General features: G+C 46.6%; 1 protein-coding gene across 2 annotated transcripts in view; it reads right to left on the bottom strand.

Moving 5' to 3' along the window:
* iqsec1b (IQ motif and Sec7 domain ArfGEF 1b) overlaps nt 1–24,970 on the bottom strand; it is a 659,149-nt gene that overhangs the window by 471,735 nt on the left and 162,444 nt on the right. For both annotated transcript variants that reach the window (XM_072472544.1, XM_072472550.1), the window contains exon 2: nt 24,782–24,811. In XM_072472544.1, coding sequence (XP_072328645.1) covers nt 24,782–24,811 — 30 coding nt within the window. The remainder of the gene's footprint in view (nt 1–24,781; nt 24,812–24,970) is intronic.

Genomic DNA, 24,970 nt, shown 5'->3' with positions numbered 1-24,970 from the left:
AGGATCTCTGAAACTCTCCATTCATATTGTGTTGGCATTTCATGATTGCCCATTTGCCCTCAGGCTCAACAATCATCAAACTCTTCAATGCTAGCAGTTTCTCCAAAGGCTGCAACCTAATCCTCTGACCTGTACTTAAAACAGGTCTTTTCTTATTTCTCCTCAAATAGAGCATTCTCCAGCTGGTTTTCTGAATTCCACTCCTCCCTGCTCCATTCACACAGCAAGACACATGCTCTGCACCGACACTTCAAGCTTATGTGTCTCCTGGTTAGTTGTTCTGTATATGCACACTGCACAATGCATTTCACACTTTATGTACTTCATGCTTTAAACTCAAATCAACTGGAAGGAAGGAAGGACTGGCACGCATATGGGGAGCTATGGACAGAATCGCAGTTGCAGTAGTTACGCATTTTGTGAAAAAGGTGTGGAAGCCATTTACTAATACCTGTCTTTTGAGGATTGAGTATATCAGGAAAACAAAACTTGGTATTATGTCTAGACAACCAGCTCTCCCCAATGAATCATACAGAAAATATAGGACATTCCTCCTACCCGCCGCCGCCACGAAATATCAGTGGTACTGGCTTCTGATAGAATACCAGGCTCGGAAGGAAAAGGTCAACAAATTCACTTCAGAATGCTTGTGATAAAAATTATAACATTTGGAAAACTTGGTGCATCTTATGCAAGCTGATTTTGAACATGAGAAATTGATGCTAAAATAAAGATGACAGAGTAATCAAATAGGAAAAGATTTCTTTTTGGAGCATTAGTTAAGTAACCGGTTGTAAATTCAGAATGAAGAGGAGAAGTCATTTTCAGAACTGAGGAATTAATTTCATATAACCAGGTGAAATGAAAGAAAATGTGAATGCATCATACACATCTGTACATTTTAGCGAAATTTAGTTGCTGGGAATAAAGGCATAGTGGGCTCCAACTTTGTACTGGAAATGGGTCAATTGGTACAAGCAGTAACCACATCACTAATCTTCCCATTCAAAGCACCCACAAAGGGATAACATCACCAACCTTATTGGCATCCTATTGAACTGATGCACCTCCACTCCATGGCCTCAGCCAGATCAAAACCCGGCACCACCTTGGTGTTTTCCCTTCAGAATGTCCATTCAATTATAAAATAACCCCTTGCTATCCTTGAACTTGTGATGAGACGGGCATCCTTTCTATGAATCAGATGTGCTTTATGGATGGCAACACGGTACTGCACACTGAAGCTTCTGCACCTGGCTATGGTTTCTACCAAAACGCTGGCTGATGCTCAGCATTCCATGCTGGAAGCATGAGCTTCTAGTCTCTATGGAAGATGTCCAGCAGGCCAGTCGGTTATAGCTTCGGTTGAATAATTTGCACGAGTTCATTGGTTAGATTTGTGCAGCTAAGTAACAGCACAGCACCACCTTCAGGTGAGGATGGGTAAAGTACCCAATTTAAGTTGTAAAATAGAAAGTAAATTCCCCATTAGTAACTTCTTTCTTTCCCAATCCTATTCTCTGCCTTTAAAAGGGACATTCTACAACAATTATTATACCTTATTTTTTATGTAAAATATTTTATTAAGGCATGTGTGATTTTATAACAGTAACAGTAAACCATATACAAACAACTATAAACATAATGCAAAGATCCTCTTCACAGGTCGCACCTTCCTAGAACAGTAATCTAGACAAACCACCCGCCCACCCCGCTAAAGATGTCGGCAAACGGTTGCCACCTCTGGACGAACCCTAGCATTAACCCTCTCAGGGCGAACATGATTTTCTCAAGAATGAGAAACCAGCCATGTCATTGACCCAGGTCTCTGACTTCGGGGACTACGAGTCCCTCCAAGCTAATAGTATCCGTCTCCGGGCTACCAGGGAGGCAAAGGCCAAGACGTCGGCCTCGCTCGCCCCCTGGGCTTCCGGGTCCTCCGCCACTCCGAAAATCGCCACCCCTGGACTCGGTACCACCCTTGTTTTTAACACCATGGACATGACATCTACAAACCCCTGCCAGAATCCCCGAAGCTTCGAACATGCCAAAAACATGTGGACATGGTTTGCTGGCCCTTCTGCACACCTGTCTTCTATCCCCAAAAACGCGCTCGTCCGGGCAACTGTCATGTGTGCCCGGCGAACAACCTTAAATTGTAACAGGCTGAGCCTGGCGCATGATGTGGACGTATTGACCCTGCTTAACGCATCCGCCCAGAGACCTGCCTCTATCTCTCCGCCTAACACATCCTCCCATTTGTGCTTTAGCTCCTGTGTCTACGTTTCCTCGGACTCCATGATGCCTTTATTCTTTATACATATCGGAGACCTTCCCCTCTCCCAGCCATACTCTAGAAATTACCCTATCTTGTATCCCCCATGGCGGTAGGAGCGGGAAGGTTGGAACCTGCCTTCGCAAAAAGTCCCGAATCTGCAGATATCTAAACCCATTCCCTCCTGTCAACTCAAACTTCTCCTCTAACTCCCTCAAACCGGAGAAGCTCCCATCTATAAACAAATCTCACATCCTTCCGATCCCTGCTCTCTGCCATCCCCGAAACCCTCCATCAAGTCTCCCTTGGGGCAAACCGATGGTTGCTACAGATTGGAGCCCAAACCGATGCTGCCTCCGCTCTCACATGTTCCCTCCACTGCTCCCAGACTCTCAGGGCCGCCACTACCACTGGGCTTGTGGAGTACCGGGTGAGTGAGAACAGCAGAGGTACCGTGATCAATGCCCCTAAACTCATGTCCTTACAAGATGCTGCCTCTACTCGCTCCCAAACCGAACCTTCCCCCACTACCCACCTCCTAACCATGGCTATATTTGCCGCCCAGTAATAGTAGCTAAAGTTCCGCAGCGCCAGCCCCCCGGCATCACCTTCACTCGCAGTGTTTTACCCGCCCAAACAAAACCGGAGATCACCTTATTTACCCGCTTGTAAAAGGCCTCTGGGATAAAGATGTGTAGGCACTGAAAAACAAACAGGAATCTCGGGAGGACCGTCATTTTCACTGTCTGTACCCTCCCCGCCAGTGATAACGGGAGCATATCCCACCTTCAGAAGTCCTCTTTCATTTGTTCCACTAACTGGGTCACGTTTAGTTTATGTAACAGCCCCCAGTCTCATGCCACCTGGATCCCTAAATAACGGAAGCTTCCTCCCACCACTCTGAACGGCAGCTCTCCCAGTCTCCTCTCCTGCCCCCTTGACTGGATCGCAAACATCTCGCTTTTCCCCATGGTCAATTTGTACCCTGAAAAACAGCCAAATTCCTCTAAAATCCTCATGATCTCTCCCATCCCCTCTTAACGGTTCGGAAAGATACAGGAGCAGGTCGGTGGCGTATAACAAGACCCTGTGTTCCCCCCACCCTCGACCGGCCCCTTCAAGCTCTTAACGCCGTAGCCAGTGGCTCAATGGCCAGAGCGAACAACAGCGGAGAGAGGGGGCATCCCTGACTAGTCCCCTGGTGCAGTCTAAAATAGCCCGACATCAGCTGGTTCGTTCGCACATTCGCCTCTGGTGCCTGGTCCAGCAGCCTGACCCAGTCGATGAAACCCTGCCAAACCCGAACCGCCCCAACACCTCCCACAGATAGTTCCATTCCACCCAGTCAAAGGCCTTCTCTGCATCCATTGTGACGACTACCTCCAACTCCTTTCCCTCTGGGGCATCATGATTACATCCAAGAGCCTTCGAACATTGGCCGTTAGCTGCCTACCCTTAACGAACCCAGTCTGGTCTTCCCCCATCACCTCCGGGACACAGTCTTCTATCCTTGAGGACAAGATTTTCGCTAACAGTTTGGCATCAACATTCAACAGTGAGATCGGCCTGTAAGACCCGCATAGCTCAGAGTCCTTCTCCCACTTCAGGATCAGTGAGATCGAGGCCTGTGACATTGTCGGGGGAAGAACACCCTTGCCTCGTTAAACGTCCTCACCAACAGTGGGCCCAGCATCTGAGAACTTTTTATAAAACTCCACTGGGTAACCATCTGGTCCCGGGGCCTTGCCCGACTTCATGGCTTCTAGTCCGTCTGCTATTTCTTCAATCCCTATCGGGGCTCCCAGCCCTTCGTCCACCTTCGGGAACTCCAGCCCTCCCAGAAATTGCCTCATTCCTTCCACTCCCACTGGGGGTTCCGACTCATATAGCGTGCTGCAGAACTCCTTCAACTCGTTAACCCCTGCTGGGTCCAAGATTGTGTTCCCTCCTCTGTCCTTCACTCACCTTATCTGCCTCCCTTTTCCTGAGCTGGTGCGCCAGCATTCTACTAGCCTTCTCTCCATACTCATATCACCCCCCTCGCCTTCCTCAACTGCTCCACCACCTTCTCCGTAGATAACAAGCCAAATTCCACCTGTAACCTCCGTCGTTCCTTCGGTAATCCTACTTCCGGGGCCTCTGCATACCTCGTCTACCTGAAGTATTTCCCCGACCAACCTATCCGCCTCTGCCCTCTCCCGATGGGCCTGAATTGAAATCAGGTCCCCTCTGACCACTGCCTTCAGTGCGTCCCAAACCATTGCTGTTGAGACCTCTCCCGTATTGTTAATCTCCAGGTGGTTCTGGATGGATTCCCTCACCTGCCCGCACATCCCCTCGTCCGCTAACAGTCCCACATCCAATCTCCATTGCAGGCACTGACCACCCTCCTTGCTCACATGTAGGTCCACCCAATGTGGGGCATGGTCCGACACAGCAATCGCCGAATACTCGTGACAACTACCCCGCCAGTAAAGACCCGTTCAAACTAAAAATGTCGGGGCAGCACGGTGGCGCAGTGGGTTAGTCCTGTTACCTCACGGCGCCGAGGTCCCAGGTTCGGTCCCGGCTCTGGGTCACTGTCTGTGTGGAGTTTGCACATTCTCCCAGTGTTGGCGTGGGTTTCGCCCCCACAACCCAAAGATGTGCAGGTTTGGTGGATTGGCCATGCTAAATTGCCCCTTCATTGGAAAAATGAATTGGGTACTCTATAAAAAAAAAATTTAAAATTTTTTTTTTTTTTTTTAAGTCGATCCGGGAGTATACTTTATTTATGTACATGAGAAGAACGAGAACTCCCTCGCTCTTGGCCATCCAAACCTCCCTGGGTCTGCCCCACCCATCTGCTCCATGAACCCCTTTAGTTCCTTCGCCATTGCCGGCACACTGCCTGTCCTTGAACTCGACCGGTCCAGCCTTGGGTCATTGACCGTATTGAAGTCCCCCCAACTCATGATCAGCTTGTGTGAATCCAGATCTGGGATCTTTCCTAATATCCGTCTTACAAACTCCACATCATCCCAGTTTGGTTTATAACCATTACAAACACCACCATCAACCCCTCCAGCTAACCAGGATATATCTACCCCCATACCCGCAACAATTCTCCCCGCCTTAAATGACACCCGCTTGTTAATCAGGATCGCGACCCCTCTGGAGTCCAGCCCAGAGTGAAATACCTGCCCGACCCATCCCTTCTTCAGTCTGGTCTGAGGTGTGTCGCCTGTAGCATTACCACGTCCGCCATCAATCCCCTCAGATGTGCGAACACACGAGCCCTCTTAACCGCCCCATTAAGCCCCCCCCCCCCCAACACCGTTCAACCATCCCCCTTCCTAGGCTAGCCTCCAGTTCGCGCCACATGCTCCCTCCGGCCCGCCCGCAGGTAGCTTCCATCCTCGACCACTCATTTATCTCCAAGCAACCATCCCTCCGCTGTCAGCAGGGCAATTCCCCCCCCCCCCCCCCGTTAACAGCACAATAAATGCAACCCCCTTGAACAAACTAAACATCTGCGCTTCCGTGAGCCAACCCACCCAGCTGGCTTGGTGACACCTCCCCCACCCCCCCCCAATGGCACCAACATCTTACCCCCTATTGTTCCCTCCCCCTCCCGCTTGGACATATCTATTCAAAAGGCACGTTTCCACCCAAACACATCCAAAGAAAAACATCAAAGATTCACCCACCCTTCCCCCACCAGTATAAAGTTAACTCACAAAACTTCGCAACAGCCCAGAAACAAAAAGGTTACAAAAGGCATTTCTCATTTAGTGCAGAAGTAAGAACAATTTTAGCAGAATCCCTACAGCAAAGATGTCACCTCAGTCTCAATCTAGACCTTTGCTTTTCACAAAGTCCATTGCTTCATCCGGCGACACAAAGTAAAATTGCCGCTCTTCATAGGTGACCCATAAACGAGCTGGATAAAGTAGACCAAACTTCACCTTCCTCTTGAAAAGAGGCGATTTCACTCGGTTGAAACCCACTCTTCTCTTGGCCAGGTCTGCACCCAGATCTTGGTAGATGCGCAGAATGTTATTCTCCCACTTACAGCTCTGCGTCTGCTTGGCCCAACGCAAAATCTGCTCCTTATCCAGGAATCTGTGCATTCATACCACCATCGGCTCGGTGGCTCATTCGCCCGCGGCAACCTCGCAAGCGTTCAGTGCGCTCTGTCCACTTCCAGGGGTCTAGAAAACGACCCATCGCCCATTAACTTCTCGAGCATATTCGCCACATAAGCCCGTGTGTCCGTTCCCTCAGGGAGGCCAACAATCCTCAAGTTTTGCCGGTGGGACCTAGTCTCTAGGTCCTCCACCTTGTCTTGCAGCCTTTTCTTTCAGTTCTTTCATCAGGCCCACCTGTGCCTCCAGCACAGTTAGATGTTCCTCATGCTCAGTCAACATTTCCTCCACCTTCTGGACCGCCCGATCTTGGGCTTCCAGTCTCTCCTCCACCCGAGTGATCAACTCCTTGATCGGGTCCAGGCAGTCCTTTTTTTGCTTGGCAAAGCCCTTCCGAATAAACTCCACCAGTTGGTCCGGTGTCCACTGGGCCACCGAGCCAGTATTCTGCAGGTCCGCCATGCTTTCCTTTGCTGCAGAATCTGCACGTGTCTGCTTGATTCGGTTCTTCCTTCCCTTACGTCCACTTCTGTACACTGTCTCCGTATACTAGGTGGGATTCCTCCTCACAGTCTCATCCACCACCAGCCTCTCAACAAAATTCCGAAGAAAGTCGGGGGGAAAAGGTCCAAAAAGTCAGTCACGAGCGGGAGCCACCAAACGTGCGACCTAGTCCCTCATGGCGGCCACCGGAAGTCCAATTATTATATCTTATTAACCACACTAAACTAGCTGAACCACAATACTGAGTACAGGCGGTGAAAGATAATATGGCTGAAGGCAGGTACCAGGGAATAATCATCTTTGTAATAATAATCTTTATTACTGTCACAAGTAGGTTTACACTTACACTGCAATGAAGTTACTGTGAAAATCCCCTAGTCGCCACACTCCAACACCTGTTCAGGTACACGGAGGGAGAATTCAGAATGCCCAATTCACCTAACAGCATGTCCTTCGGGACTTGTATTTACACAACCACGGCATTTATACTTTTACTAGTTGTGTTAACGCAAAGCTTCTCCCTCTGTAAATTATTTTTAATTCTGTCGACATTATTCTGTTTAATGGGAATTCCAAGCTCCAAATACATCAACTATGCACAAGACACTCAGCCAGTATCTATACAAGTACCAGCTAATTCCTAATGTTCTATCCACACGCCAAAAGCATTTTTGAAGTGGAGGCCTTCTCATGACTTTCAAGAACCAGTTTTACTTTAGAAGAATTAAGAGGAACGAATGGAAATGGATGTTGAAAATAGAGCAGTTGAGCAAATATAACACAGGGTCACTTTGAGGCAGTTGTGAATTCCAGCAGACAAAACACCCGAATTAAAGCAGAATCTCTTTACTCTGATTTGGTATTGGGGACATACAGGTGGCCATGGAGCAGACAACAGTGGGGGAGCGGGATTGGTTTGTGCAATGTACAGCATGAGAACATGAAAATGTATGACACGCATTTATTATAATAATAATAACCGTTAATTGTATGAAGTTACTGCGAAAAGCCCCAAGTCGTCACATTCCGGCACCTGTTCAGGTAAGCTGGTACGGGAATTGAACGCGCGCTGCTGGCCTTGTTCTGCATCACAAACCAGCCACTTAGCCCAGTGAGCTAAACCAGCCATATTTAGAAGATGAATGTTGACTTATTTAAGTAAATAAATTTGTACTTCAAATGTTGGAGAATAATAATAATCTTTATTGTCACAAGTAGGCTTACATCAACACTGCAATGAAGTTACTGTCAAAATCCCCTAGACACCACATTCCAGCGCCTGTTCGGGTACACGGAGAGGGAATTTAGAATGTCTAAATTACCTAACAGCACGTCTTTCGGGACTTGTGGAAGGAAACCAGAGCATCCAGAGGAAACCCACGCCGACACAGTGGGAACGTACAGACTCCGCACAGACAGTGACTCAAGCCAGGAATCGAACCCTGGTACTGTGAAACAACAATGTTTATCACTATGCTACCGTGCCGCCCTTATTATATGCTTGATCAACTGCTCTACTTTCAACCTCTATCTCCATTCTTTCCTCTTAATTCCTCTAAAGTAAACACATAAAAGTTTCAGGATCACATAGCTACGTGATTATTTGGCCCAGTTGAGTGGTGAGGTGTGGGGGTGGTACAACAGGCCAATACAGTTCCCAATAAAACAGAAGGAACTGCTAGTGTTAAGGTAGTTAAAAGTCAACATATGTTGGTTTGGGACTGGAGTCACTTTCAGGAAGGTTCCTTCCCTAATGAGCATAAGTGAATCAGCTGGATTTAGCAATTCGACAACTTCAGATACCAGCTTTTTATTTTAAAATTCTCAAACTTACACAGCGAAATGTGAGTTTGTGTCCTCTGAGGGACCAAGGTAGAAGCCAGTATTACAAGTGCATTAACAACCGTGACCCCATTGCATTCTCTTTATGTTACTACCCTTTCCAAAATGTTGACCAGAAGGTTTGCCAAAATTATTGAAGTTACTTTAATTAATTCTTTTCCCCCCACCTTGCTACTACTGGCCCCATTCGTAACAGAACGTTGATTTTTGATTGAGAGCTTTCATTTCTGCTTCCATGAGCCGAATTTGACACGTACTTCTCATGTGCAACACTTTCCAGGATGATGCACACATACTTGGCGGAAAACTTCAAATCTCGATGAGAGTAATTTTTCCCATTTTAGTCCATTAGCCAATCTCCGACAATTCCATGCAATTTAAGCCAGATTGGATATCCAAATATCGTGAAGCATCCATCTCATCAATTGCTGCTGTCAGAAACTGAACATTGTATCATGCAGATAAGTGAGAATGTAAAATGATTTATGCATCAGATAAAAGTCTTGGAACTTGGATCACTTGATTAATTACTGGTAACAAAAAAACAACTTCAGCTTTAAGGAACTCAGTAATCCAGAACCATCCATGTAATTGCTTTGAAATGCCATTAGAAAATTGACTTTTTTCACATACTTCAAGGAGTTCCAATTGAAAGTGCATACATTTGTATATATAAGCGCTTGTGTATTTCAGTCCAATTTTCACCCATCTGATGATCTCCACTTTTCTGTTTCGGAAATCCTCAGCTAGGCTTTCATTACTTCTTGATTGGACTATTCATTCCTGGCCAGCCTCCCATATTCTAACCCTCCATAAATCTCAGAGCATCCAAAACTCTGCTGTCCGTGCCCTACCTCAAACCCGAGGCCATTCACCCATTGCCCAAGCGTTTGGTGAATCTACACTTGGCTCCCGGATAAACAACACCTTTCTTTTCAGATTCCCGGCCTTGATTTCAAGTCCCTCCAAGGCTGCATATCTCCTCTAGACCTTTGCACTCCTCTAATTCTGGCCTCTTGGACATTCCTTATTTCAATTGGGGCAGCATGGAGGCACAGTGGCTAGCACTGCTGCCTCACGGCACTGCGGACCCAGTTCGATCCTAGCTCCAGGTCACTGCCACAGTGGTTAGCACTGCTGCCCCAAGGCACTGTGGACCCAGGTTTGATCCTGGCTCAGGGTAACTGTCCATGTGGAGTTTGCACATTCTCCTTTTGTCTGCGTGGGTCTCATCCCCACAACCCAAAGATGTGCAGGTTAGGCAAATTGGCCACGCTAAATTGCCCCTTAATTGGAAAAAAAATGATTTGGATACTCTTACTAATTCCTGATTTCAATTGATCCAAGGTTGTTGGCCATGCCTTCAGTTAACCCGGCCCCCAAGGTCTGCAGTACCTCTCTACCTTGTATTCCTCCTTGGAAAAGCTCTCCTTAAAACCCACCTTTTTGGCTAAGCTTTTGGTGGTCTGCTCCAATATTTTTCTCACGTGGTTCAGCGTCATATTTTGTTTTATGCCACCGTGAATCGCCTTGGGACGTTTTATTACCTGAAAGATGCTATACAAGTACAAGCTGTTGTTGATTTAGAAAGGAATACAATTCGAGACAGCCCATAATAAGTTAGGAAATAAATTTGGACAAAATTTTCATGATTGCACAATGGAATTATTCCATCAAACTACAAGTAGCAATCTATTATCTTAAAATGCAAAATAAAAATATCTCCTGATTTACTTTATAGCCATAGGTCACTCAGACAGAATCCATTAAACATATTACATATTGATACTTCCTCTGCAGACATCATGCATATGTTGTCCTCATAGGACAATCAACAAATGATTCTGTGATTCAATTCAATATCAAGGTCCAGTAACAATGAAAGGGGACTTGAAACTCTTGGGCTGCATTCTCCGCACCCCGACGCCGAACTTGCAGGACGGAGAATCCATTTCTCGGGGGGAGGTCGATTTTTAGACCGATCAGGGAGCTCTAATTTTAATGTCCAACTCCGCAGTCGGAGTCCGCCATGAAGCTCGCCGCGGCCTCTGAAGGCAGCCATCGTGCGCGGCCTCTGACCCGGAATTGCGGCGGCCCGTATCAAAAGCTGCTAGATTTACGGCGGGCCCCTGCTAGCCCCCTGCAGGGCTAGGAATATGTGGCCCTTCCACACCAGTTTTTCTGGCGTGAAAGTCCACAGTCTTTACCACAGCATGGGGCCATGGTCCCAAAAACAGAGAATCGAGCTCCTGGTTTCTCCCTTCACAGATGCTGCTTGACCCATCGGGCATGTTGCGTTTTATTTCAATTCTTGATTCAACAGCTCCAAGCACAGCAATCCAAGTACTTTTGACTCCCAAAGGCCTGGCACTGCGCTACATGGGTAAAAAGTAATTTGGGGGAAGAAGAAAAAGATCAATCATGAGCGCTGAAAATGTTTAAGGATGTGTACAGCAAATCTATTCCTCAAAAATTCAACTGCATTTAATTCTTACATTGCAATACTCACCAAAGAGAAAGTATCTAAGGAAGGATATGCTAGCTTTGGAAAGGATCCAGAGGAGGTGCACAAGAAAGAATGAAGAGCTTGTCGTATCAGTAAAGGTTGAGGACTCTGGGTCTGTACTCGGAGTTTAGAAGGATGAGGGGGGATCTTATTTGAAACTTACAGGATACTGCGAGGCCTGGATAGAATGGACGTGGAGAGGATGTTCCCACTTGTAGGAAACACTAGAACCAGAGGACACAATCTCGGACTAAAGGGACGACCCTTCAAAACAGAGATGAAGAGGAATTTCTTCAGCCAGAGGGTGGTGAATCTGTTGGACTCTTTGCCGCAGAAGGCTGTGGAGGCCAAATCACGGAGTGTCTTTAATACAGAGATAGATAGGTTCTTGATTAATAAGGGGATCAGGGGTTATGGGGAGAAGGCAGGAGAATGGGAATGAGAAAAATATCAGCCATGATTGAATGACGGAGCAGACCCGATGGACCGAGTGGCCCAATTCTGCTCCTTTGTCTTATGGTCTTATCAACCAAATTGCCTTTGAACACTTTCCTTATCATTGGAACTTTTGGTAGCATCTCAAATTATTGCTCAATACATTGGCTGCACAAATATTATTACAGTTACCATTCTCTGGACCAAATTTAAGAAAAATCACATCCGTCATTTGCATCATAATCAATTCTATCTAAAGATGGAAAGTCACAATACACTATTGGGATTATTTCAGCTTCCTTCCGTTTAAGAATAGCATGACACAAATCTGGTTTGGGCCCCTTTACCCATTCAAATATCGAACACGGCAATACAGATTTTAACAAGGGGGAATTATAATACCATAACTCCCACAAGTCCGTACTTCCATGATCAGATCCCTGTAAACGGCATATATATATATATATATATATATTTTCTTAAATTCATCAGGGAATAGAAGAATGCACAACCCATTAGGTTTATGTGGATTCAGAATCACCCACAACAAAGCCAAGAGTTCTCGCAAAACTCAAACCGAACCTGGCTTGCAGATGTTATGCAACCTTATGCTAACTCTGATGTTGTTCGGCACACAATGTAAACAACTTTTCAGAGGGCATATGTAACCGAGGAATTGGGTGAGTGTGTATTAGAATGATTGTGCTATACAATCAAAATCATTGAATGGCAGCATTGATACAAGTAGGGATAATGAAGAGGAAAAGGGGAGAGGTCAAGCAAGAGAGGGAAGTCAGAAGTTTTACAATAATGTGTTGTGCTTCTTGGGGCTAAGGACAACATAGGAAGTGGTTTAAGAGTTAATCCAAAAAAATGGCTCAACACCACAAAAATCAGAATAGCTTGGCACCAAAAAGACCACACTCGAAGAGTCTTGGGTGTGGTGGGAGGAATGAGGCTGAGGGAGCAAGATAGGATGTAAGCAGGAATGGGAGTACAATCATTATGTGGTTGGAGGCTAGGCCTGCTGGACTGTCAGAGGGCTCCAGACTTTTGCTTCACAGTTTAGCAGTTGAGTGTCCAAGCAGCCTTAGCTATCAACACGAGCTAGCAACACTGACATGGCGTCACAGTAGTCATCACTGCTGCCACACAGCGGCAGGAACCCGGGTTCAATTCTGGCCTCCGGTGATTGTCTGTGTGGAGTTTGCACATTCTCCCAGTGTCTGCGTGGGTTCGCTCTGAGTGCTCTGTTTTCCTCCCACAGTCCAAAGATGTGCAGGTTAGGTCAATTGGCCATGCTAATGCTAAATTACACCTTAGTGTTCAGGCATGTGGCATTTAGACTATCTGGTTACAGGGATAGGGCGGGGTGTGTGGGGCAGTGGGCCTGGGAAAAGCGCTCTTTTGGAGTGTCGGTGCAGAAACGGGCCAAATGGCCTCCTTCTGCACTGTAGGGATTCTATGGAATGTCAGGAGTTAGTTTCCCCAAATACATGGAGCTATCTTTTTGATAGATGACTTTATAGGCCAACTTCAAGCAAATGTCCTTCTACTGTAGCTCCACTGCACACAATTAACATCTGTTCTACATGTTTTTGACATCTGGATTAACCCTTGGGAAGCCTTCTTCAGCAAAGGCTACCAGAGAATCATCTTGAGGAAATGGGACCACCCTAATACACAAGTAGAGACCCATGACTGTCAGCATGTCCATATTTACAGAATGAGATCAGTGATTTTACTTCAAAACTAGTGCCACCCACTGAACTCAACGTGCTGGATGGAAAAACCAAGCAGTATTATAGAAATACAAAGCATTGGGTGTGGATTCATATCCACGATTCCTCCCATACAGGAAGTTCCACTCAGCTCCACTATCACAGAGAGCCTATATTTTTCCACTGGAAAGATGGAGGCAATGAAAATAGAACTCTTACTCCAGCCCACTCAATCTTCCAGTTGGTCAAAACACTGTGCTACTGATATCATGAAATGGGCTCGACCTGCATGAGCCAAAACGTAGTTTACATTCTCAGAATTAACAAGGCGACGCAAACAGACTACATTCATCCAATTCGCCAGGAATTGCTGTGGAAAAGTGCCACGGTAAACCATTAAAGGAAAAATTCAACAAATGGATTATTAAAATATATATTCTTATTATGATACTTTCAATGTAAAAGCATGCTTCTTCAACCTCAGTTTATTGAACGTTTCTCTCAAGTGCTGACTGTTTACATACATGCACAAGAAATGCTCCTCGACTTTTCTTGCAACGCGAATGCCCAGTATTTACACAAAAGTAAGATCATGTCACTCATTTGCAGTGCATCAACTCTCAGCAATTAGAGAATTAGAAATATTTAGTAAAAGCTAACAAAAGAGGTAATGAATAGTTGATTGGGACTATTACTAAATTTCTCTTGTTGCATATTCACTTTGCTCCAACCAATAATGCTTTTAACCCATCCCGCAGCAGCATAGCGATACACAAACCGCCAGTTCTTTGCTTTGCAGGTGCAGTCTTACTGCACAAAAAAAAAGAGCACTTCCAATTTAAGTGTTTTCTTCACTTTCTTTGGTCACTTCCTCCCCTTCCCATTTACTTTCCCAAACAAAGGGCAGAGAATTGCCTGCCCAGACTGGTCATTAGCCAGCTATTTGGAATAATGACTTGCCACTACTCAGGTTATCTCAGAGGTGGTGGGGAAAACGTTACTCTTATTGAGTGCTATCTATCCAGTTTCCAGGAGACATCACATCAAAAATGCGGTCAAAAACAGAAGCAAAAGAAATAAGCTGTTTTCAGGAAAATAGCTGGACCGGTATCCAAGCTCCCTAATATTGTCCAGATTGAGCTCATTATTTCTATATCTATTGAATTGTATAATTCCTGCGGATTGATAGGAAATGTATAGATTTTTTAACCTCGAGAAAATTCTAACAATTTTCCTCCACTGCTACCATCTTATTTTTATTACTGCACATCCCATTTCCTGTCAAATGATAGCATCACTGGACCAAAAAGCTTTCTGTGCAACCTGTTCCACTATTGGAAAAGATCTGTGGCTGTATGATTGCTTAGAAGTAAATGCTTACAAAGGCCTATTGCAAATTAATGATGTGATGATTTAACATGACAATCACATTTTTATTTTCACAAACTACAAGATCACGTCAGCAGAAAAATGTTCAAAGCACCACACCAAGAACTTGCTTTCTTTAGCTGAAAAAAATACAAACTGGTTTGCAAAACTTAGATACTCAAATTGGTTTTTTTTTTTTAAAAACAAAGATGTTTTTATTAAGAATTTTTCAATAACAATATTTTCCACCTTACAAAAACAACCCCCCCCCCCGTAACAAAGAAAAGAAAAAGAACTCGCGTGGCAAGACATGAACATGGCAAGTCAATAAGATACAAAACTTTGTACATTGGATTCTTCCCGTACGTCAGTTTCCAGATCATTCATGTGTTTTCTTGCTCAAATGCCCCCCAGAGAACCCCCCCCCCTCCCCCCACCCCTTCTGGGTTGCTGCTGCTGCTGTCCGACCTTCATCTAACGCTCCGCGAGATGGTCTAGGAACGGTTGCCACCGCCTGTAGAACCCCTGCGCAGACCCTCTCAAGGCAAACTTTGTCCTTTCCAACTTGATAAACCCTGCCATATCATTTATCCAGGCCTCCACGCTGGGGGGCTTCGCCTCCTTCCACATTAGCAAGATCCTTCGCCGGGCTACTAGGGACGCAAAGGCCAGAATGCCGGCCTCTTTCGCCTCCTGCACTCCTGATTCGTCCACTACTCCAAATAGTGCTAGCCCCCAGCTTGGCTTGACCCGGACTTTCACCACCTTAGATATTGTTCCCGCAACTCCCCTCCAGAACCCCTCCAGTGCCGGGCATGGCCAAAACATATGGACATGGTTCGCCGGACTTCCTGAGCACCTCTCACATCTGTCCTCCACCCCAAAGAACCTACTCAACCTCGCCCCCGTCATATGCACTCTATGAACCACCTTAAATTGTATCAGGCTAAGCCTGGCACACGAGGCAGAGGAATTAACCCTACTTAGGGCATCAGTCCATAGCCCCTCCTCAATCTCTTCCCCCAACTCCTCTTCCCATTTACCCTTCAGCTCCTCTACCAAAGCCTCCCCCTCTTCTTTCATCTCCTGGTATATCGCCGACACCTTGCCCTCTCCGACCCATACGCCCGAAATCACCCTATCTTGAATCCCCTGTGCCGGGAGTAGTGGAAATTCCCTCACCTGCCGCCTCACGAACTTGCATGTACCTGAAAGCGTTTCCCGGGGGTAGCCCAAACTTCTCCTCCAGCGCCCCTAAGCTCGCAAACGTCCCATCAATGAACAGGTCCCCCATTCTTCCAATCCCTGCCCGATGCCAGCTCTGAAACCCCCCGTCCATCCTTCCTGGGACAAACCGATGGTAGTCTCTAATCGGGGACCACACCGAGGCTCCCGTCGCACCACTGTGCCGTCTCCACTGCCCCCAGATCTTTAACGTTGCCGCCACCACCGGGCTCGTGGTGTACCTCGTCGGCGAGAGCAGCAGCGGTGCCGTCACCAGTGCCCCCAGGTTCGTTCCTTTGCAGGACGCCATCTCCAACCTCTTCCACGCCGCCCCCTCTCCCTCCATCACCCACTTAGGATCATTGCCACGTTGGCTGCCCAATAATAACCACCCAAATTCGGCAACGTCAACCCTCCTCTATCTCATCTCCGCTCCAAGAAAACCCCTCCTTACCCGCGGTGTCTTGCTCGCCCACACAAATCCCGTAATGCTCCTGCTTACCCTCTTAAAAAAGGCCTTAGTGATCACAATTGGGAGGCATTGGAATACAAAGCGAAATCTCGGGAGGACCACCATTTTAACCGATTATACCCTACCTGCCAGTGAGAGTGGCAACATGTCCCACCTTTTAAAATTCTCCTCCATCTGTTGCACCAACCGCAACAAATTAAGTTTGTGCAGTGCCCCCCAGCTCCTAGCTACCTGAATCCCCAAGTATCGAAAGCTCCTTTCCACCCTCCTCAACGGTAGGTCCTCTACCCCTCTTCCCTGGTCCCCCGGATGGATCACAAAGAGCTCACTCTTTCCCACATTGAGCTTATAGCCCGAAAAGTCTCCAAACTCCTGTAGGATCTGCATTACCTCAACCATCCCCTCCACTGGATCCGTCACATACAGCAACAGGTCGTCTGCGTACAGCGACACTCGATGTTCCTCTCCCCCTCAAACCACCCCCTTCCATTTCCCAGACTCCCTTAACGCCATGGCCAAAGGTTCAATTGCTAATGCGAACAGCAGAGGGGACAGGGGGCACTCGTCCCTCGATACAGCCAGAAATACTCCAACCTCCGCCGGTTCGTGACCACACTCGCCACCGGGGCTTTATACAGGAGCTTAACCCAACTGATAAACCCTCTCCCGAACACAAACCTTGTCAACACTTCCCAGAGATACTCCCACTCTACCCGATCGAAGGCCTTCTCCGCGTCCATGGCTGCCACTATCTCCGCTTCTCCCTCCACCGATGGCATCAATATCACATTTAGGAGCCTTCGCACATTAGTATTTAACTGTCTACCCTTTACGAATCCGTCTGGTCCTCGTGAATCACCCCCAGGACACAGTCCTCAATCCTCATGGCCAACATTTTTACCAGCAACTTAGCATCTATGTTGAGGAGCGAGATCGGTCTATACGACCCACATTGCAGTGGGTCCTTATCCCGCTTCAAGATCAAAGAGATCGTCGCTTCCGACATTGTCAGGGGCAGGGTCCCCCCCTCCCTTGATTCATTGAAGGTCCTTACCAGCAACGGGGCTAACAGGTCTACATACTTCCTGTAGAACTCCACCGGGAACCCATCCGGCCCCGGGGCCTTACCTGCCTGCATGCTCCCCAGTCCTTTAACCAGCTCCTCCACCCCAATTGGCGCCCCCAAGCCAGCCACCTCCTGCACCTCCACCCTTGGGAACCTCAACTGATCCAAGAATCGCCGCATCTCCTCTTTTCCCCCTGGGGGCTGGGACCTATACAGTTCCTCGTAAAAGGCCTTAAAAGCCTCATTCACTTTCCCTGCACAGTAGTTCCCCTGCCATCTTTGACTCCACCTATTTCCCTCGCTGCCATCCTCTTACGGAGCTGGTGTGTCAGCATCCGGCTCGCCTTCTCCCCATATTCATATAATCGCCCCCCGTGCCTTCCTCCACTGTGCCTCTGCCTTCCCTGTGGTCAACAGGTCAAACTCCATCTGGAGACTTAGTCTCTCCCAGAGTAGTCCCTCATCAGGAGCCTCTACATAGCTCCTGTCCACACTTAAAATCTCCCCCACTAACCTCTCCCGTTCCATGCCCTCTGTCTTTACCCTGTGAGCCCTGATGGAGATGAACTCTCCCCTGACCACCGCCTTCAGCGCCTCCCATACTACTCCCACCTGCACCTCCCTGTTGTCGTTAGCCTCCAGATACCTTTCAATACACCCCCGCACCCTCCCGCACACTTCGTCTGCCAGCAGTCCCACATCCAACCTCCACAACGGGCGTTGGTCCCTCTCCTCCCCCAGCTCCACCCAGTGCGGGGCATGGTCTGAAATGGCTATGGCCGAATACTCCGTTCCCTCCACTTTCGGGATCAATGCCCTGCCCAGAACAAAAAAAATCTATCCGGGAGTAGGCCTTATGCACGTGGGAGAAAAAAGAAAATTCTCTGGCCAAAGGCCTGGCAAATCTCCACGGATCTTCTCCCCCCATCTGATCCATAAATGCCCTAAGCACCTTGGCCGCAGCCGGCCTCTTCCCCGTCCGAGATCTGGAACGATCTAATGCTGGGTCCAGCACCGTTTTAAAGTCCCCACCCATTATCAAACTCCCTACCCCCAGGTCCGGAATACGCCCCAACATGCGTTTCATGAATCCAGCATCGTCCCAGTTTGGGGCATATACATTCACCAGTACCACTCTGTCCCCTGCAACCTACCACTCACAGTCACGTATCGGCCCCCCATGTCTGCTACTATGTTCTTGGCCTCAAACGACACCCCCTTTCCCACCAGTATTGCCACCCCTCTATTCTTCGCATCCAGCCCCGAATGGAACACCTGTCCCACCCGTCCCTTCCTTAACCTGATCTGCCCCCCTTCAAATGTGTCTCCTGAAGCATGACCACGTCTGCCTTCAGTCCCTTTAGGTGCGCGAACACTCGGGCCCTCTTAACCGGCCCATTTAGGCCTCTCATATTCCACGTGATCAGCTGGATTGGGGGGTTACCTACCCCCCCCCAACCCCCCCCCAACCAGCCATCTCCTATCTTAGACCAGTCCAATGCTCGCGCCTCTCGCACCCTCCAGTCCCCCAGGCGGGGAACCCCCGCCCCGACCACCTCTTCCATTTTCAGTTCCCCCTCGGACAGTACAGCAGCAACCCTAGAACCCCCCCCCCCCCCCTCTCCTAGATCCACATCCAGCTCTTTTGCTTCCCCCCATATTACTTCCGTGAGTCAGCTGACTTCTGCTGACCCCGGCTTCCCGTTGATCTCCCAGTGTGGGAGTCACTCCTCCTCCTTACCTTCCTCCATCCCCCCCCCCCCCCTTTCAACGCGGGAAAAAGCCCGCGCTTTCCTGAACCAGCCCCGCCCCCTATGGCGCAGCTCCTGTTGCAGCCATTATCCCAGCTCCCTCATCCCAGAGTCTCACCTCCCTCCAGCACCGACGCCCACATTCCCCATCATCATCATCTTGTCTACAGAAAAGAAAAAAGGAAATTTTAGGAATTTCAACCAGAACTCTACCCACATCCCCATCCATCATCCCAACCATGAAATATTCTTTATCCATATTTACAACCCCATATACAACCACATCCCCTCAGTTCGAGTCCAGTTTTTCCATCTGAATAAAGGTCCAAGCCTCTTCTGGCGTTTCAAAATAATGGTGTCGGTCCTGATAAGTGACCCACAGTCGCGCAGGCTGCAGCATGCCGAACCTGACTCTTTTTATGCAGCACCGCCTTGGCCCGGTTGAAGCCAGCTCTCCTCTTTGCCACCTCCGCGCTCCAATCCTGGTATACTCGGATCACCACGTTCTCCCATCTACTGCTCCGCACCTTCTTGGCCTATCTCAGCACACTTTTTGTCCGCGAAGCGATGGAACCTTGCCACTATCGCCCTTGGCGGCTCATCAGCCATGGGCCTCCTCGCCAGGACCCGGTGAGCCCCTTCCAGCTCCAGGGGGGTCGGAGAGGCCTCCGCACCCATCAGCGAATGGAGCATCGTATTCACGTACACCCTGGCATCAGCTCCCTCCACTCCTTCGGGAAGACCCAGAATCCGGAGGTTCTTCCTCCTCGACCTGTTCTCCAGGACCTCAATTCTCTCGGCCCACCTCCTGTGCACCGCCTCGTGCGCCTCCATTTTTACCGCCAGGCCCAGGATCTCGTCCTCGTTGGTATTCACTTTATCATTCACCTCACGAAGCTCCACAGCCTGGGTCTTCTGGGTCTCCTTCAGCCCCTCGATCGCCAACAGCATTGGCGCCAGCACCTCCTTTTTCAGCTCCTCCACTATTCAAATTGTTAAGATAAAGCCTTATTTGAGTGTCAGTAACACACACAAATCAATTACTGTTGTAAGGTTTCAACAACAGGGCCGGAACTAGGATTTGGTACAGTGAAGGTATATTCCCTAAAAAGTTATGTCGTTCAGGCGCTTGGAAGCGTTTTAAGTTGATAAAAGAGTTCGTATTGGATGGGCTGTCTGTACATAAATGTTGATAAGGCACCAGGACTGGATGAGATACATCCAAGTATACAGTGAAAATTGTACAGGTATCGGCCTTGGTTTTCCAGGCTTCCTTCGTTACAAGAGTACAGAGAACTCTACAGCACAGGAACAAGCCCTTCGGCCCCCCCATGCCTGTTCTGATCAGGATGCCTGACTAAACTAAAACCTTCTGCACGTCTGGGATCTGTATCTCTCTATTCTCATCATATTCATGTATTCGTCGAGGTGCCTCTTAAACACCACTATCGTATCTGTTTCCACTATCTCCTTCACCGTGCTCCAGGGACTCACCACCCTCCGTGTAAAAATACTTGACTTATGTCCACTAGTAATTGAATTTTCCACCCTGGTCTGACTATCCATTCTGTCCATGCCACTCAATTTTGTAAACCTCTAACAGGTCACCCCTCAACCTCCATAAATAAGAGTTTATCCAAACTCTCCTCATAGCTAATATCCACCAGGCCAGGCAACATCCTGGTAAACCTCTTCTGTACCCTCTCCAAAAGAATCCACATCCTTCTGGTAGTGTGGTGACCAGAATTGTGCGCAATATTCCAAATGTGGCCTAACCAAGGTTCTGAACAGCTGCAGAGTGACTTGCCAATTTTTATACTCAGTCAGAGCACTGGAGATTTGGTAGAATTTTATAGAAAGGCAGCAAAGGCACAATATCAAATAAAGGGTACAATGCTAAAGGGAATGCAAGAGCAGAAATTGGAATTTTAGTTTTTCTTTATGGGATGTGGGCACTGGTTAGGTCAGCATTTTTATTGCTCACTCCTATTTGCCCTGGAGAAAATGGTGGTGATCTGCTCTCTTGAATTGCTGCACTCCATGTAATGCAGGTACATCCACAGTCCTGTTTGGAAGGATTCTACGATTTTTACCCTGCAACAGTGAAGGAACAGCGATATAGCTCCAAGTCAGGATGATGTGCAGTTTGGAGGGGAACGTGTAGGTGGTGGTGTTTCCATGTATCTGCTGCTCGTGCTTCTAACTGGTAGAGGTTGTGTGTATGAAAGGTGGTGAATTCCATGGGTTCACCACCCTCCGAGTGAAGTAGTTGCTCCTCATCTTAGTCCTAAATGGCCCACCCAGGATCCTGAGACCTTTATTACGATACCAATTGATGTTAAAACTGGATGGGAAGATCCCAGAATGGAAACCTGGCTCAAAAGTCCATAACCTTTACTTGTTTTTTTTAAATAAAAAAAAAAGGAGCAAGTGTCACAGAACCGCTTTTTAAAACAAGGAAAAAACATTTACTAAACATGAACAAATTGGATTATTATAAAATACTTCTTTATCCCTCCCCCTTTGCTTACTTAATACACATAGATTTTAGGATTACAAAGTACACCTTAAGCTACAACGATCCCATTAACACAAAGTCCCTTTTCAACACACAGGATGACTGTGGTCAATACACACTGCATTCTGAACCCAAGTTAGCATCTGTGATTTTCTCCTCAGAGATCTGCCAGATGAATGTCTTAAAGTCTTATCTCAAGTATCTCATAAGTATGCTTTCCCTTAGCGGTTTCCATTTCAAAAACCATACGCTTTACAAATGATAGTTTTAAATAATGCTTCTGCTCTACTTTCTTTTTTTAAAACAGCAAATCCAGTCCAGGATTTCACAGCAGCCTCTTTAGGATTTATTTGTCTTGACTGCTGTGCAAACTGCTTGCAACTGCTTTCACTCTCAATTCCCAGACTGTATTAAAATGGCATCAGATATTTAGAAACATATATAGAAGCATACATAGAAATACAGAAGCATACATAGAAAATTGAAGCAGGATTAGATCATGCGGCCCTCCAAGCCTGCTCCGCTATTCATTATGATCATGGCTGATCAACAAATTCAATATCCTGATCCCGCCTTGCCCCCATATCCCTCGATCCCTTTAGCCTCAAGAGCCAAATCTAATACCTTCTTGAAATCATACAAATGTGTGGGCCTCAATTACTTTCTGTGGTCGTGAATTTCACAGATTCACCACTTAACTATGACCCCTAGTTCTGGACTCCCCCATCATTGAGAATATTCTTTCTGAATCTACCCTGTCTAATCCTGTTAAAACTTTATCAGTTTCTATGGGATCCCTTCTACCTCTGAAGTCTGCTATCCCACTCTGAATCTAATTACGGTCTCTTTAACTCAGAACATTGTTTACTTTTCCTTGAATTCTTCTGAACAATACATGGTCTCTGTTTACTTAACTCCAGACTTCTTGAACACTTCTCTGGTTTCCTTAATTGCTCTTCAGATCTCTGCACTTTTGCAATTCTATGGCAAAGTTGAGCGAGATGTTCCCTCTCCAGCCTTCGAAAACCAATGTTTCTAGCAGAGCTGCGAGAGCTGCTTTCGCTCTCACTACCCATTTCCAATTGCCATAAAATTAGCTAATCTAAAACTAAAAAGTTTCTCTACCTTACAAGGCTTTAGTTGCTAAGCAACCACTGATTTATTTATTCTTCACATCGTAGCCCTCTCTAAGCACAATAGAAGCACAGTTGGAATTAAAACCCACCCCAACACATACAAACAGCCATGCTCAGCATGAATCTAACTATAGGTTTTATCCTTCCGGGCACAGAAACATTAAATTCAACCCATATAAAACTGTACCTTATTTCTAATGTTTATCAATACAAATATCAATCCCTTAAAACTACCTTTGTTTTCCTAACGCTGTGACCCCTTGCACTAGGTCCTCCAGCCAGAGGAAACAACATCCCTGTATCCAGTCCGTCCAACCCGGTCAGAATTTCGTACATTTTATTCTTCTAAACTGCAGTGAATACAGGCCCAGTTGACCCAATCGACCCTCTACTACAATCCTTCCATCCCAGGAATCAGCCCGATCAATCTTCACTGCACTCACTCTATGGCAAGCATATCCCTTCATAGATGAGACCAAAATTGCACACTATACTCTAGATGTTGTCTCACCAAGGCCCTGTACAGCTCTAGTAAGAAAGACATCCTTGCTCCTGTACTCAAGCCCCCTTACAATGAAGGCTCACAGTTGCTTTGTGACTGTGTATTAGGACATTTTGTGCAGCAATATTTCTCAATCTATCGTCATTTAAATAATCCTCTGCCATTCTGTTTCTCTGTCCTCAGTCGATGACATCACATGTATCCACATTATACTGCATCTGCTCGGTTTGACCTCAACTGGAGTATTGAATCCAGTTCTGTGCATCACACTTTAGGAAGGAAGGAAAGGTACATGAGCGAGGGAGAGAGAGCAGAAAAGATGCACAGGTTTAATTTCCATCAAACCAGTTACGTGGGCATCGGCAGATTGGGAAGTTGGAAATGTTCTCCTTGGAGAAGAGACATTTAAAATCTAATCAAGGTTTTCAAAATCATGAGGGGTCTGGGCAGAGTAAGTAGGGAGAAACTGTTCCCATTGGTGGATAAGTTAAGAACCAGGGGAACAGATTTAATATAATTGTCAAAAGAAGCAATGGAGACTGGAAGAAAAAAAATCTTTGATGCAGCAAATGTTTAGGACCTGGAATGCATTGGAGTACAGGGTGTAGGAAGGGTTCAATTGAGGTCTTCAAAAGGTATTGGATTATCTGAAAAGGATGAATTTGCAGGGCTGCGGGAAGACAATGGGGGAATGGTACTAGGTGACTTTTTCCTTTAGAGGGCTAGCACAGGCATGATGGACTGAATGGCCTCCTTTGTTGCTGCAACCATTCTATGATTCTGTAAAGAGATTACATGGATATACTGACCAATTAGAATATACTGTGATATGAATATCAGCAATTGAGGTAGCCAACTGGTGGAATATTTTGCCTGATACAACAGCAATCAAAAGCAATTGTTCCTACATTGAATATAGACAATAGATGTAAATTACTTAACCTCCATTTCTAATTAAAGTCATCACAGCAGAAATTTCTTTAGCAAATAAATATTTTCATTAAAGCATCTGCAAAGCCACAGCATGAAGCTTAACCATTTAACAATTCACTGCATTGTAACAGAACTTAAACTCATTTACCAAAAGAATAAAAGATCATTGCACGAATGAGCAATACAGATTAAATAAGCTTCATTACAGACTGTTCTGAGGCATGAAAGAAAAACATTAATGAATCCATTTTTTTGCATTCAAAGCACAAGTTCTACTGCATCCAGATTTAAGTGTGATCAGTCAGCCCATCAAACGCAGAAATAAAAAGGGCACAATTTTATTTAAATACCGCACTCCAATGGGAATACCGTGATACGAAGAGTGGTGACTGAACACAAACCTGACACTTCTTGAGCTCTCTCCTTCATACCTATGAAGTAAAAAGCAAATAATTAGTCCAAAAGTGAAACATGAAAAGGATTTTCAGAAGCTTTGCACTTAATTTGATGCTTTCAAAATTACTACCAAAAAAGGTTTCAAGTAACAAATAAATTCTCAGAATCAGTTTAAAATCCAATTCTCAGTTGCA

Source organism: Scyliorhinus torazame, chromosome 13 (assembly GCF_047496885.1).
Source record: "Scyliorhinus torazame isolate Kashiwa2021f chromosome 13, sScyTor2.1, whole genome shotgun sequence".
In the NCBI taxonomy this organism is placed as follows: domain Eukaryota; kingdom Metazoa; phylum Chordata; class Chondrichthyes; order Carcharhiniformes; family Scyliorhinidae; genus Scyliorhinus; species Scyliorhinus torazame.
The sequence above is the reverse complement of the archived record's forward strand: the minus strand, read 5'-3'. Positions and strand labels throughout refer to the sequence as shown.